Raw genomic sequence first — 14,770 nt, forward strand, 5'->3', positions numbered from 1 at the left:
TCATCTCTTTGAGACAGTGATCCATGCTTCTTCCTTTGATGATGTGACCAGTTCATACTTTGTTTCAATAACTTGTCCCTCCACAGAAAGTAGGTGCAGTCTCCTCACCAATACACTCAGGAGCACAGTGCTCACCGTATATGCAAACCTAGTCAGGAAGACAGTCAGCGGTTACTAAAGACTGCATATTCTCATCGACGGTAATCATTAAAACTCTAAGTAGAAAGTCTGGTATTGTTTCTTTATCACTCACCTCAACTCTGGGCATTCCTGTGTGCCTGAAAATCCAAGCGACGAGAAAGTTTTCATAACAGATTCATCACCAAAGCGATCTGGATCAAACCTAGAAAGAAAATGTAGGGTTAATCACAGGGCAGCTCCACTGGCATTTTCTTATCTACAGTGAAAGAAGATTGGGTTGGAACAAAGTATAAAATCTACTGAAAACACAAAGTGCTGTCACATATTTCATTAGGTTTTGTAATTATACAATATATGTATATTTTGTCTCTTGCTTTAATTTTATTATTATTATTATTATTATTATTATTATTATTATTATTATTACTGTGGTACTGGGGGTTAAACCCAGGGACATTCTACCTCTGAGCTACAACCTCTGCCCTATTTCATTATTTATTTATTTATCTATTTTGCAGTGCTGGGGATGGAACCCAGGGGCATTCTACTTCTGAGCTATACTTCCAGCTGGTATTGGGGTTCCTGGAAGCTCTTTTACCTCCGGGCTACATTCCCAGACCTATTTTTTTATATTTTTATTTGGAAACAGGGTCTCTTAAGCCAGCACGCCTGGCTTTGAACCTGCGCGATCCTCCTGTCTCCCCCTCCCAAGCGCAGGGATTACATGCGTGCACCACCACGCCCAGCTCATTTAATATCTTTATTTTTATTTTTTATGATACTGGAGATTGAACCCAGGGGCACTCTACCTCTGAGCTACACTCCCAGCCCCATTATTTTTTTCTTAATTTTGAAACGATCTCAATACATTGCAGAGAGCCTCACTAAGTAGCTGAGACTGGCTGCAAACCGTGATCCTGTCTCAGCCTACCAAGTATTGAGATTACAAGAATGTGCCACCACATCTGGCTTTAGTCTTTTTTTTTTTGCAGTACTGGGGATGGAGCTCAGAGGCATTCTATCTAGGAGCTACACCCCCAGCCCTATTTTTTATTTATTTTTGAAATAGGATCTCACTGAGTTGCCAAGGACTCAGTTGCTGTGGCTGTCCTCCAACTGAGATTCTCCTGTCAAAGTCTACCAAATGCTGGGATTACACGGGTGTGCCACCATTACCCTGGGTTCCATCCCCAGACCTGCAATAAATAAGTAAATAAAAATAAATAAATAATCGCCGGGCGTGGTGGCGCACGCTTGTAATCCCTGCGCTTGGGAGGCAGAGGCAGGAGGATCGAGGCCAGCTGCGCTGGTTTAAGAGACCCTGTTTCAAAAATACAGAAAATAGGTCTGGGAGTGTAGCCCAGAGGTAGAAGGGCTTCCAGGAACCCTAGTACCACCAATAAATAAATAAATAAATAAATAAATAAATAAAAAAAGACAGCCGAGCATAGTGGTGCACATGTGAAATCCCAGTATTTGGGAAGCTGAGACAGGAGGATCACGGTTTGCGGACAGCCTCAGCTACTTAGTGAGGCCCTCTGCAATTTAGTGAGACCCTGTTTTAAAGTAAAGAATAAGCCAGGCATGGTGGTGCACGCTTATAATCCCCGCGCTTGTGAGGCTGAGACAGGAGAATCTTGCAGGCTTGAAGCCAGCCTTAGCTGGCTTCATAGACTCTGTTTCCAAATAAAATACAAAATAGGTTTGGTAGTGTAGCCTGGAGGTAGAAGGCCCCTGGGTTCCATTCCCAGTACCATAAAAAAAAAAAAGAATAAAAAATAGGGCAGGGAGTATAGGTCGGAGGTAGAATGCCCCTAGGTTCCATCCTCAGATCTGCAATAAAATAAATAAATACATAAATAGACTAAAAAATTGGGCTGGGGGTATAGCTTGGAGGTAGAATGCCCCTGGGTTCCATCCCCAGTACTACAAAAATATATTTATAATTTTTTTTTTTTTTTTTGGTGGTACTGGGGTTCCTGGAAGCCCTTCTACATCTGGGCTACACTCCCAGACCTATTTTTACATTTTTATTTGGAAACAGGGTCTCCTAAGCCAGTGCACGCGGCTGGCTTCGAACCTGCGCGATCCTCCTGTCTCTGCCTCCCAAGCGCGGGGATTACAAGCGTGCGCCACCATGCCCGGCTACAAAAATATATTTATAAAAATAAATAATTAAGCGGGCGTGGTGGCGCATGCTTATAATCCCCACACTTGGGAGGCCGAGACAGGAGGATTGCACAGGTTCAAAGCCAGCCTCAGCTACTTAGTGAGACCCCTGTTTCCAAGTAAAATATAAAATAGGTGTGGGAATATAGCCCAGTGGTAGAAAGGCCCTGCGTTCCAACCCCAGTACTATCAAAATATACATAAATAAAAAATAATATAGCCAGATCTAGGCATGGTCGGGCACACTTGTAATCCTAGTACTTGGGAGGCTGAGACAGGAAGATCCCAAGTTTAAGGAGACCCCTAGCAAATTCTGAGACTCTCATCAACATAGTACCACAAATAAATAACACTTAAATAAGAAATACATACAAACACAGAAAAGACATTTACAAAGTCAAAAACAGATGTTTCATACTTGTACGGTAAGGGCCAAGTATTGGGATCCTGAAGTATCACACCAAGGGCGTAAAGAACAAGGGTCTGCAAAAAAATAATTAAATTAAAATTAAAAAATCATTCTAGTCAGTCAAGACTTCACAGAGACAAAATAAATCCCAGAATGGCAATTCATCCTAAAGATCATTTATTTACTTATAAAAATCAATAAAGAGGCCAGGTGTGGTGGCACACGTTTGAAATCCCCGCACTTGGGAGGCAGAGACAGGAGGATGGCACAGGTTCGAAGCCAGCCACGCTGGCTTAAGAGACCCTGTTTCCAAATAAAAATATAAAATAGGTCTGGGAGTGTAGCCTGGAGGTAGAAGGGTTTCCAGGAACCCCAGTACCACCAAAAATAAAAAATCAAAAAATTCAAAAAATAAAAAAAAAGAGACAGGTGTGGTGGTACATGCCTATAATCTCAGTACTGCGAGGCTAGAAGAGGAGGACTACAGGTTCAAGGTTGGCTTTAGCAACGTAGTGAGACCCCAATAACCACTCCTCCCTCAAAAAACCCCAAGTAAAATAAAACTGTGTGCAACATAGCTCAGTCAGTGGTACAGTGCCTGCAAGAATACATGAGGCCCTTGCTTCAGTTCCATTACTATATATACACATAAAATTAAGGTCAATCTAAATTTCCATTAGTAGAGACTACTTAATTATAGTACATACATACTATAGAACATTAGGCAGCACCGATATTATTAATAGCCATGAAAGAGTCAAAGAAAAAAAAGAGCAATGTATATATAGTAATTTTTCATATTTAAATTCAATTTTTAAGACACATGTACAAGCCAGGTTAAGTGAGCATGCCTGTAATCCCAGTACTTGCGAGGCTGAGACATAAGAATTGCAGGTTCAAGGACAGACTCAGTAATGTAGTAAGGCCCCCTGTAACCTAGTGAGACACTATTTCAAAATAAAGAATAAAAATAGGAATGTGGGTATAGTTCAGAGGTAGACTACCCCAGGTCCAATCCTTAGTACCAAAAGGGAAAAAAGAAAGAAAAAAAAGAAAAAGAAAAAGGGCTGGGGTGTAGCTCAAGGGTAGAATAGCCTTGGATTTAATCTTCAATACCAAAAACAAAACAAAACAAAAACTCAACACACCCAACACACACACACACACACACACACACACACACACACACATTTCACAGTATAATATACATACACAAAAAGATATACAAGAATGTACACTAAACTGGGTATGGTGACACATGCTTGTAATCCCAGTACTTGGGAAGCTGAAACAGGAGGATTGCAGGTTCAAAGCCAGCCCTGGGAATTTATCAAGGCTCTTGTCAACCTAGTGAGACCATGTTTCCAAATAAGAAATAAAGCCAGGTGTGGTGGCGCACGCTTGTAATCCCAGCGCTTGAGAGGCTGAGACAGGAGGATCGCACAGGTTCGAAGCCAGCCTCAGCTACTCAGTGAGGCTCTCAGCAACTTAGTGAGACCCTGTTTCCAAATAAAGTATAAGATAGGTCTGGGAGTATAGCCTGAAAGTAGAAAAGCCCCTGGGTTCTACCTCCAATACTACAAAAATAAAAACAAAACAAAACAAAGAACAAATAAGAAAGAAGATCAGAAGATCACACTGAAGGTGTAGCTTGGAGGTAGAATATCTTAAGCTTCAATCCCCAGCCCCCCCCCCCCGCCCCCACACACACATACCACTAAATTGTTAACAAGAGTACATATAGGGAAAGAAGGCTAGTTATTACATTGCTTGAATTTTATTATTTTTTATTTTTTATTTTTTGTGGTACTGGGGTTCCTGGAAGCCCTTCTACCTCCGAGCTACACTCCCAGACCTATTTTATACTTTTTTTTAAATTTGGAAACAGGGTCTCTTAAGCCAGCGCGGCTGGCTTTGAAACTGCGCGCGCCACCACGCCTGGCCGAAAGATAGGCTTTTTTTTTTTTTTTGGTGGTACTGGGGTTTCTGGAAGCCCTTCTATCTCCGGGCTACACTCCCAGACCTATTTTTACATTTTTATTTGGAAACAGGGTCTCCTAAGCCATCGCGCGCGGCCGGCTTCGAACCTGTGCGATCCTCCTGTCTCTGCCTCCCAAGCGCGGGGATTACAAGCGTGCGCCACCACGCCCGGCAACATTGCTTGAATTTTAAATAAGCTGTATGTATATGATGTGTGTGTGTGTGTGTGTGTGTGTGTGTGTGTGTGTGTGAGTGTATGTGTGTATAGAGAGTATGTTTGTGTGTTTGTGTGTGGGTGACAACCCATAGGCATTCTACATCTGAGCTATATACCCCAGCCCTATTTATTTATTTATTTATTTATTTATTTATTTATTTATTTATTTATTCGGTGGAGCTGGGGATTGAACCCAGGGATGTAGACACCTCCAGCATTTTTTATTCTTTTTTTATTTTTTATTTTTTGTGGTACTGGGGATGGAACCCAGCTGGGGCATATGTCCAGACCTATTTTTATATTTTATTTGGGAACAGGGTCTCACTAAGTTGCTGAGAGCCTCACTAAGTAGCTGAGGCTGGCTTTAAACCTGTGCGATCCTCCCGTCTCAGCCTCCCAAGTGCTGGGGTTACAAGTCTGTGCACAATTCCCAGTCTCAATTTTTTATTCTTTATTTTTAAACAGGGTCTCACTAAATTCGGGAAGGTCTCACTAAGTAGCTGAGGCTGGCCATGAACCTGCGATCCTCCTGTCTCAGCCTCCCAAGTACTGGGATTACAAGTGTGTGCCACCACTCCCAGTTCTATTTTATTTTTTATCTGGAAACAGGGTCTCACTAAACTTGCTGAGAGCCTCACTAAGTTCTTTTTTTTTTTTTTTGATGGTACTGGGAGTGGAACCCAGGGGCTTTCTACTTCTGGGCTATACTCCTAGACCTATTTTCTATTTTATTTGGAAACAGGGTCTCACTAAGTTGCTGAGAGCCTCACTAAGTAGCTGAGGCTGGCTTCGAACCTATGCGATCCTCCTGTCTCAGCCTCCCAAACTCGGGGATTACAAGTGAGCGCCACCACACCCGGCATGAGCCTCACTAAGTTCTATTTTTTTTTTTTTTTTGGTGCACTGTATTCATACATCATAGTGGGATACAAACTTTTGTAGACATACATGCACACATCGCCCAGTCAGCCCCCACCCAATCCCCACCCCATTCTCTCCCCATCCCTCTTTCCCATGCTTGGCTTAGTGGTTGACATCTAGTATTATGGCAATTTATTCAAAATTAAAAATGATAATTTCACATAACAGTTTCATTTGTCTGATACCAAGCTTTTGATGACTTAAAGATAACATTTCAATATTTCTTTTTGCTTTCTTTCTTACCAGAGAATATTTTTTTTCTATTTTTTTTAGGTGAAACTATCATATATTTATATATTTATTTTTCAGAAAAAAAATCTATCCTAATATGGAATATGGACTCTAGATACCCAAAAAGATCTTGAAAAAGAACAAAGCTAGAAGATATATATTTTCTGATTTCAAACCATTTAAAGCTACAATAATTGAAACGGTGTAGTACTGTTCTAAAGGCAGATATATAAACCATTGGAGTTAAATACAAGCCTAGAGCTAAATTCTTCCCTATATTGTCAAGTTATTTTTGACAAGGTTTCCACGAACATTTGGTGGTGGAAATAATAATCTTTTAACTAAATATTGTTGAAAAATAATAATTACATGGAAAAGAATAAAATTGGACCCTTACCTAATCCCATATACAAGTATTAACTCAAAATAGATAAAAGACCTAAATATAAATCTTAAGACTATAAACTTTTAGAAGAAAATCTGGGTCATAAAACCTCACAACATTGACATTGGAAGTGATTTCTTGGATATGATTTCAATGGCACAGGCAACAGAAGAGTATACAAACTCCCTAAAAAATAAAAAAATATTATATATCCAAAGACAGTGTAAACAGAGTTAAAAGTTACTGATAGAATGGGATAAAATATTTCCAAATGCTATATCTGAAGGTATATTAATATTCCAACTAGAAATCCTAAAAATTAACAACAATAAAGGCAAACAATACAATTTAGAGATAGGTAAAAGACTAACATAAATAATGAAACTCCACAGATAACCAATCTTAGTTGTCTGTTGGATGGAAAATCTTGTTTCTCTGGTTCTGGGGTGTGTTACCTATTTCTTCTTTGTAGTTGATCTCTTTGAGTATTTTCTCTAGCGCTGGTTTTGAAGACATAAATTCCTTCAGTTTCTGTTTGTCATGGAAGCTTCTTATTTCTCCATCTAATTTGATAGAAAGTTTTGCTGGGTAGGAAATTTTTGGCTGGAAGTTGTTTTCTTTCAGAGTTTGGAATATGTTACTCCAAGCCCTTCTGGCTCTCATGACTTGGTTTGGGAAGTCTGGAATGATTCTAATTGGTTTGCCTCTGAATGTCACTTGGTCCTTTGTTTTTGTTGCCTTTAAGATTCTCTGCTTGGCTTCCACATTGGTCATTTTGACAATTATGTGGCATGGGGATCCTCTTCTCCGATCCTGTCTAAAGGGAGTTCTGTAAGTTTCCTGGACCTGTGTATCAACCTCTTGCTCTATGTTTGGAAAATTTTCTGCTATTACTTCCTTGAAGAGATTGTTGATCCCTTTGGTTTCACTTTCTTTTCCCTCCTCTATTCCAATTATTCTTAGGTTAGCTCTCTTAAAATGGGCCCATATTTCTTCAATGTCAGATTCCTGCTGTCGGATATTTTTTTCTAGATTAGAAACTATGTGTTAATTTTTGAAATGATCATCTTCTAAGAGCGAGATTCTGTTCTCCATGAGGTCTAATCAGTTGTTCATGCTTTGAATTGAGGCCTTTACTTCATTAATTGCATCCTTTATCTCTTTTTGGCTCTCTCTGAATTCTTTTTTTTTTTTTGGAAACAGGGTCTCCTAAGTCAGCCCGCACAGCTGGCTTCGAACCTGCGCGATCCTCCTGTCTCCGCCTCCCAAGCGCGGGGATTACAAGCATGCGCCACCACACCCAGCCTTCTCTCTGAATTCTTTTCAAAGCACCTCTATTATTTCTACAGTTATTTTCCTGATTTGATCTTCTAGAAATCTCTGATTTTCTGTTTTATCGGGTTCTGATGTTGTGGGGTTGTGGGCATTCATTGCTCCAGTGTTATTCCTCTTTCCCATGATTTTGGAAGTTTGTGCCTTCTCTGGGTTCTTCCCTTGGGTCACTATGACCTCGCTTAAGGTGATCTGGATCTCGAGTCTGTGGTATCTCAGACCCCACTACTCCTTTACTGGGTTGTATCACAGAGTCTCCGACCCAGGGAGTCGATAGAGGCTGCTTTAGACTATGGGGGTTGCCAGGTTGCACGTTCTCCTATGGTGTGATATCTCTGCCACCGCCACTCCCACACTGGGTCAAGTCCCAGGGAGTACAATACTGGGATTTCTCCTCTGTGGCCCGCAATTTGACTCACTGTTCTTGAGTATGCAGATGTAGCTGTACTGGACTCGGTGAATTCACTGCTGCTGCCGCCGGTGGAAATATGGTGCTGCTGCCACGTTCTCGGCCGTGAGGCTGGCGTATTTTTTCTTCTCTGGTTTTGAGTTCCACTCTGAGTCCCTGCAGCGTGTGCTGAGCTCAGCCACTGGGAGCTTTAGATGCTCCCTGCGCCGAAAGATCCCGCCTGGCAGTTCTGCAGCGGCTCACCTTGGCTTGCTGTGGCCGTAAGTGAATTCGCCGCTGCTGCCGGCAGTATGGCGCTGCTGCCGCGTCCTCGGGCGTGAGGCCGGTGGATCTCCTCTGTGGCTCTAAGCTCTGTTCTCAGTTTGCTTTCTCTCTGGAGCCTGGTGATTTTTTTGTTTCTCTGGTGATGGTGTTTTCTGGCTATGAAAGGCACTGATTTTGTGGTAATGGAGATTGGTTGTTCCCCGCTTTTCTCGGTCACCATCTTCCCGGAAGTCCCCTCACTAAGTTCTTGAAGATGGCTTTAAACCTGCAATTCTCCTGTCTTAAGATCCTAAGGACTGGGATTATAGGCATGTACCACCAACCCAGGGGAATTCTTCCAAGCTACATCCTAAGCCCTTTTTATTTTTATTTTATTTTATTTATTTATTTATTTTTTGGTGGTACTGGGGTTCCTGGAAGCCCTTCTACCTCCGGGCTACACTCCCAGACCTATTTTTACATTTTCATTTTTGGAAACAGGGTCTCCTAAGCCAGCGCGCGCGGCTGGCTTCGAACCTGCGCGATCCTCCTGTCTCCGCCTCCCAAGCGCGGGGATTACAAGCGTGCGCCACCACGCCCGGCTATTTTTTGTTTTGAAACATAGTCTCACTAGCTTGCTGACTCTCATCTCAAACCTGCAATCTTTCTGTCTTGGCCTCCCAAGTATTACGATTATGGGTATGCACCCCTATACCTAGCTTTATTTATCAAATTTCAATAATGAAAACTGGAAATACATATTAAAGAAGTTGAGAAGAAGAAGTGAATGGGTTAAACATACTAATGTTTCCTACCTCTCTAGGAATAATGAATTGGTCAATTTTTCCTTCAATATCTTGAAGCCGGGCAGAAACTGGAGTCAGTTTGGCCGTCCGAACAGTTTCACAAAGCACTTGTCGACAATATCTGTTTAAAAAAAAGTTAAGTAGATACTGTTGAAGTCAATCAATGTGACACACCACATTAACAGAATGAAGGTCGAAAGCCATATGATCATCTCAATGGATGCAGAAAAGGCAGCTGACAATTCAACATCCTCCACCAGGCCTGGCAGTGCACTCCTGAAACCCCTGTGGCTGGGCTGAAGCAATAGGACTGCAATGTCACGGCCAGCCCTGGAAACTGAGCCAGATGTCTCAAAGAACAAAACCCGGAGATTTACTTCAGTGGCTGAGGCTGCGTTCAATTAAAAAAAAAAAACAAAAAAACAAAAAAACAAAAGGTCAGACGAGGTGCATGTAATCCCCGCGCTTGAGAGGCGGAGACAGGAAGATCGCGCAGGTTCGAAGCCAGCCGCGCTAGCTTAGGAGACCCTGTTTCCAAATAAAAATGTATAAAATAGGCCTGGGAGTGTAGCCCGGAGGTAGAAGGGCTTCCAGGAACCCCAGTACCACCAAAACAAAAACAAAAACAAAAGAATAAAAACAAAAATAGAAGCCAGGCATGGTGGCCCACACTTGTACTCCCAGCATTTGAGAGGCTGAGACCAAAGGATCATGGTTTGCAGACAGCCTCAGCTACTTAGTAAGGCAACTTAGTGACACCCTGTTTCAAAATAAAACACATTATGAAGCTGGGCGTGGTTGCGCATGCTTGTAATCCCAGCATTCTGGAGGCTGAGACCGGAGGAAAGCGGTTCACAGCCAGCCTCAGCTACTTAGTGAGGCCTTCCAGAACTTAGTGAGACCCTGTTTCAAAATAAAGAATAAAATATAGGGCAGGGGTTGTAGCTCAGAGGTCAAATGCACCTGGGTTCCATCCCCAGATTTGCAAAAAGAAAGAAAGAAAAGAAAAAAAAAACGTTATGAGCTGTATCAATAAGTTTAAACTTTAGTTAGAGCAATCAGAAGACACCTAAGGACTTTACTATTTATTTATTATTTATTTTTATGATACTAGGGATGGAACCCAGGAGCACTCCACAACTCTATCTCCAGTTTATCTGACTTTTTACTTTGAGGCAGGGTTTCACTAAATTGCCAAAGCTGGCTCTGCACTTGCAATCCGCCTACTTTAGACTCTTTAGTTGCTGGGTTACTGGAATGTGCCACCATGCCTGGCTGTACCGGAGGATTTAAACTGGGGAGTCACCCAAACAGGGCTCTCCAGTATAGAAAGATCACTAATTCAAGGATTCTCAACTCTGGATACATATTCCAATCAGCTGAGAAACTTTTGAAAACATTTTCATCTTCTTTTTTGTCCTGGGGATTGAACTCAGGCTAATGAAAACTTCTGTTGTTCATAGATCATAAATCAATTGATTTTAGACTGGCCCTATACATCTGTTTGTTTGTTTGTTTATTGTACTGAGGGTGGAACCCAGGAGCCTTTCTACGTCCCGCCTATACTCCCAGACCTATTTTATACTTTATTTGGAAGCAGGGTCTCACAAGTTGCTAAGAGCCTTACTAAGTAGCTGAGGCTGTCCGCGAACCGTGATCCTCCGGCTGTAATCCCAAATGCTGGGATTACAAGCGTGCGCCACCGCGCCCGGTTTATATGAAATATTTTAAATCCTATAAAAATACATAGTTTTCCCAGATGTTCATATTAGCTTGAAATTAGATAAACCAGGATAAATTTACCTTGTAATGATCTCCTTTTCCGACCACTGCATTCTTACCTGAGCTGCTCCATTTTTTCTGGCATAATAGGATCCTTTCCCAAAACTTGATCTAACTCTTCATGTAGCCGGTTTTGAACTTCTTCAGAAGTGGTTAAAAAATAGATTGCCCAGGTACACACTAGGTGAAAAGTTATATCAATAACAATGAAAAGAGCTAATTCATATATTAGTGATAGAATAAGAAAAACCAATGGTTTGGATTTATTTTCCTTTTTTTCTGATATAGATGATACGTAAAATATAAAACCACATTCTTCACAGGATTTATATTTCATTGAATGGAACATATTTATAAAAGGTTATCAAAAATAAGTAGTGTAATCTAGATGTTTATTTATTACTATTATTATTATCATTATTTTTTGCAGAACTGGGGATTGAACCCAGGAACATTCTACCTCTGAGCTACACCCTTTTTTTTGGGGGCGGGGGTACTGAGGATAAAACCCAGGGGGCACTCTACCTCCAAGGTACTCTCCTTTTTTTTTTTTTTTTTTTTGTGGTACTGGGAATGGAGCTCTTCTACCTCCGAGGTACACTCCCAGACCTATTTTATATTTTATTTGTAAACAGGATCTCTTAAGCCAGCGAGGCTAGCTTTGAACCTGCGCGATCCTCTGTCTCCACCTCCCAAGCACGGGGATTATAAGTGTGTGTCACCACGCGCAACATACACTCCTATTTTTTATTCTTTATTTTGAAACAGGAAGTAGTAGCTGAGGCTGTCCTCGAATCGAGATCCTCCTGTCTCAGCCTCCCAAATGCTGGGATTACAAGAGTGTACCACATCTGACCCTAGCCCTATTTTTTTTTTTTTTTTTTGGTGATACTAGGGGTGGAACCCAGAGGCTTTCTACCTCCAGGCTATACTCCCAGACCTTTTTTATATTTTATTTGGAAAGAGGATCTCACTAAGTTGCTGAGAGCCTCACTAAGTAGCTGAGGCTGGCTTCGAACCCATGTGATTTCTATCTGTCTCAGCCTCCCAAATGCTGGGATTACAAGCATGAGCCACCACGCCTGGCTCATAGCCCTATTTTTTTATCCTTTATTTTTAAACAGAGTCTCACTGATTTGCAAAGGGCCTTACTAAGTAGCTGAGGCTGTCCTTGAACCGAGATCCTCCTGTCTCAGGCTTCCAAATGCTGGGATTACAAGCCACCACCATGCCTGGCTCTACCTAGATGTTTTTTTCTCCTTCTAAAAATGGCAAGTAGCCGGGCGTGGTGGCGCACGCTTGTAATCCCCGCGCTTGGGAGGCGGAGACAGGAGGATCGCGCAGGTTTGAAGCCAGCCGTGCTGGCATAAGAGACCCTGTTTCAAAAATATAAAATAGGTCTGGGAGTGTAGCCCGGAGGTAGAAGGGCTTCCAGGAACCCCAGTACCACCAAAAAAAATAAAAATAAAAATAAAAAAATAAAATAAAAATGGCAAGTAAAAAGTCAATTACTGCATTTTGCCGAGATGGAACCCAGGGGCATTCTACCTCTGAGTGACCCCTCCAGCCCTAATTTTTATTCATTATTTTTGAAACAGGGTCTCACTGAATTGCAAGGGGCCTCACTTAAGTAGCTGAGGCTGTCTGTAAACCAGGATCCTCCTTTCTCAGCCTCCCAAATGCTTGGATTATAAGCATGTGCCACCACGCCCAGCTATGAAGGGCTGACTCAAAGTTAATTTCTTATTTTTATTTCTTGTGGTACTGGGAACTAAACCCAGGGCTTTGTACATACTAGGCAAACAGTCTACTGATTAACTATATCTGTAGCACTAAAGTTAATTAAAAAAAATTTTAGCTGGGTATGGTGGCACATACCTCCCAGTACTTGGGAGGCTGAGACAAGAGGATCAAAGGTTAAAGCCAGCCTTGACAACTCAACAAGGCTGACAGCAAGTTTGCGAGACCCTGTTTCCAATTATACAAATAAAAATAAAGTCTGGTGTCATGGTGTACTCTTGTAATACCAGCATTTGGGAGGCTGAGAACAGGATTGTGGTTCACGGACAGCTTCAACTACTTAGGCCCTCTGCAATTCAGTGAGACCTTGTTTCAAAATAAAGTATAAAAAATTGGAATGGGGTGTAGCTTGGAGGTAGAGTGCCCCTGGGTTCCATCCCCAGCACCGAAGGCGGGGGGGTGGGGGGGCTGTAAATGAAATCCTTTAAGTGAAAAAAAATTTCTTTTAAAATTTTTAAACTGATAACATGAATGATACGCCACTCATCTAAAATCCAGGGAGAAGCCAGGCATCCAGTAAAAAGCCAGGCTTGTAATCCCAGCATTTGGGAGGCTGAGATAGGATTGTATTTTGTAGCCAACCTCAGCTACTTAGTGAGGCCCTTTGCAACTCAGTTAGACCCTGTTTCAAAATAAAGGGTAGAAAATAGGGATGAGAGTATAGCTCGGCAGTAGAATGCCCCTGGGTTCCATCCCCGGTACCATAAAATATAAAATAAAATAAACATAAATAAAAATCAGTGAGAAAACTCTGATTATGCATTTTAGAATTTTAAATACAAATTACCTTCAATTTCACCAAGAAAGGAGCTGCTGTTGTTGTTGTAGTACTTGGTTGAACCCAGGGACATTCCACTAACAAGCTACACCTCTAGCTCTGTGTTTTACTTAATTTTCTGTGTGGTGCTGGGGATTGAACGCAGGGGGCATTCTACCTCTGAGCTACACCCTTACCCCTATTTTATTTTTTATTTGAAAACAGGGCCTTGCTAGGTTGCTGAGTATCTCACCAAGTTGATGAAGCTGGCCTTGAACCTGTGATTTTCCTATCTCAACCTCCAAAGTGCTAGGATTACAGGCATTCACCACTGTGCCTGGACAAAAGAGGAGTTCTTTTCAACAATGATTTCTGTGGCCTGCATCCTCTGTTGGAAACAGAGCAAACTAGCTTGGAGTCAGTGAAAAGCAACGGCAGGGAAAGGAAAAGCTCACTGCTTAGCTGGAAAGGTGTCAACAGCAGTTCATTAAAGGCAATAACTATAATTGACAACCCATAAAATGTATCAAGAAACTGATGGCAACTCTCAGAGGTGGCCCTGAGTACTTGGGGTAAAAAAGGGCAATTGTATGTGTCGAGTTTTTCTTAATAAAAATTATAAGTAGGGAAGGGAGATTATAAAGAGGTCTTGCAAATAGTGTTTCTTTCCTTTATTTTAGAATAGCTTTAGGGTTGTTTAGTTTATAATCAATCTGAAAATAGAAATCAAGTTATACTTACATTTTGCAGTTATTATGCAACCAGCCAGAGAAAATATCATACTGTCTTCTAAGATCTAGGAAAATAAAGTTACATTTAGAGAGTATGAAAAGTAAGGTGGCCTATATTAGACCCTACTAAAATATCCAATTAGTCACAAAAAGAAAAAAGGCATTTTCCTTTCCATGTTTTCACTAAACAAGATCTATAGAATGTGAAAAAAATCTAAATAATACAATTATCTTTTTTATGTCTGAGCTACACCTCCAACCTTACTTTATTTTGAAACAGGGTTTCAGTAAGTTGCAGAGGGCCTCCCTAAATTGCTGCGGCTGGCTGAGAACCTGCGATCCTCCTGTCTTAAGTCAGCCAAGTACTGGAATTACAAGTGTGTGCCTTTTGTGTGTGTGTGTTTGGTGCTGGGGATTGAACCCAGGGGCAGTCTACCTCCAAACTACACTCCTAGCC

General features: G+C 41.5%; 1 protein-coding gene across 3 annotated transcripts in view; it reads right to left on the reverse strand.

The window, feature by feature from the left end:
• The window catches only part of CYP20A1 (cytochrome P450 family 20 subfamily A member 1), a gene marked incomplete at both ends in the record, with an annotated part of 37,741 nt that continues 22,971 nt past the window's right edge, over nt 1–14,770 (reverse strand). For all 3 annotated transcript variants that reach the window (XM_080690332.1, XM_080690330.1, XM_080690331.1), the window contains 6 exons: nt 1–148; nt 254–343; nt 2,729–2,793; nt 9,253–9,364; nt 11,085–11,205; nt 14,324–14,378. In XM_080690332.1, coding sequence (XP_080546458.1) covers nt 1–148; nt 254–343; nt 2,729–2,793; nt 9,253–9,364; nt 11,085–11,205; nt 14,324–14,378 — 591 coding nt within the window. The remainder of the gene's footprint in view (nt 149–253; nt 344–2,728; nt 2,794–9,252; nt 9,365–11,084; nt 11,206–14,323; nt 14,379–14,770) is intronic.

Source organism: Muscardinus avellanarius, assembly GCF_963383645.1.
Source record: "Muscardinus avellanarius genome assembly, chromosome: 2".
Lineage (NCBI taxonomy): Eukaryota > Metazoa > Chordata > Mammalia > Rodentia > Gliridae > Muscardinus > Muscardinus avellanarius.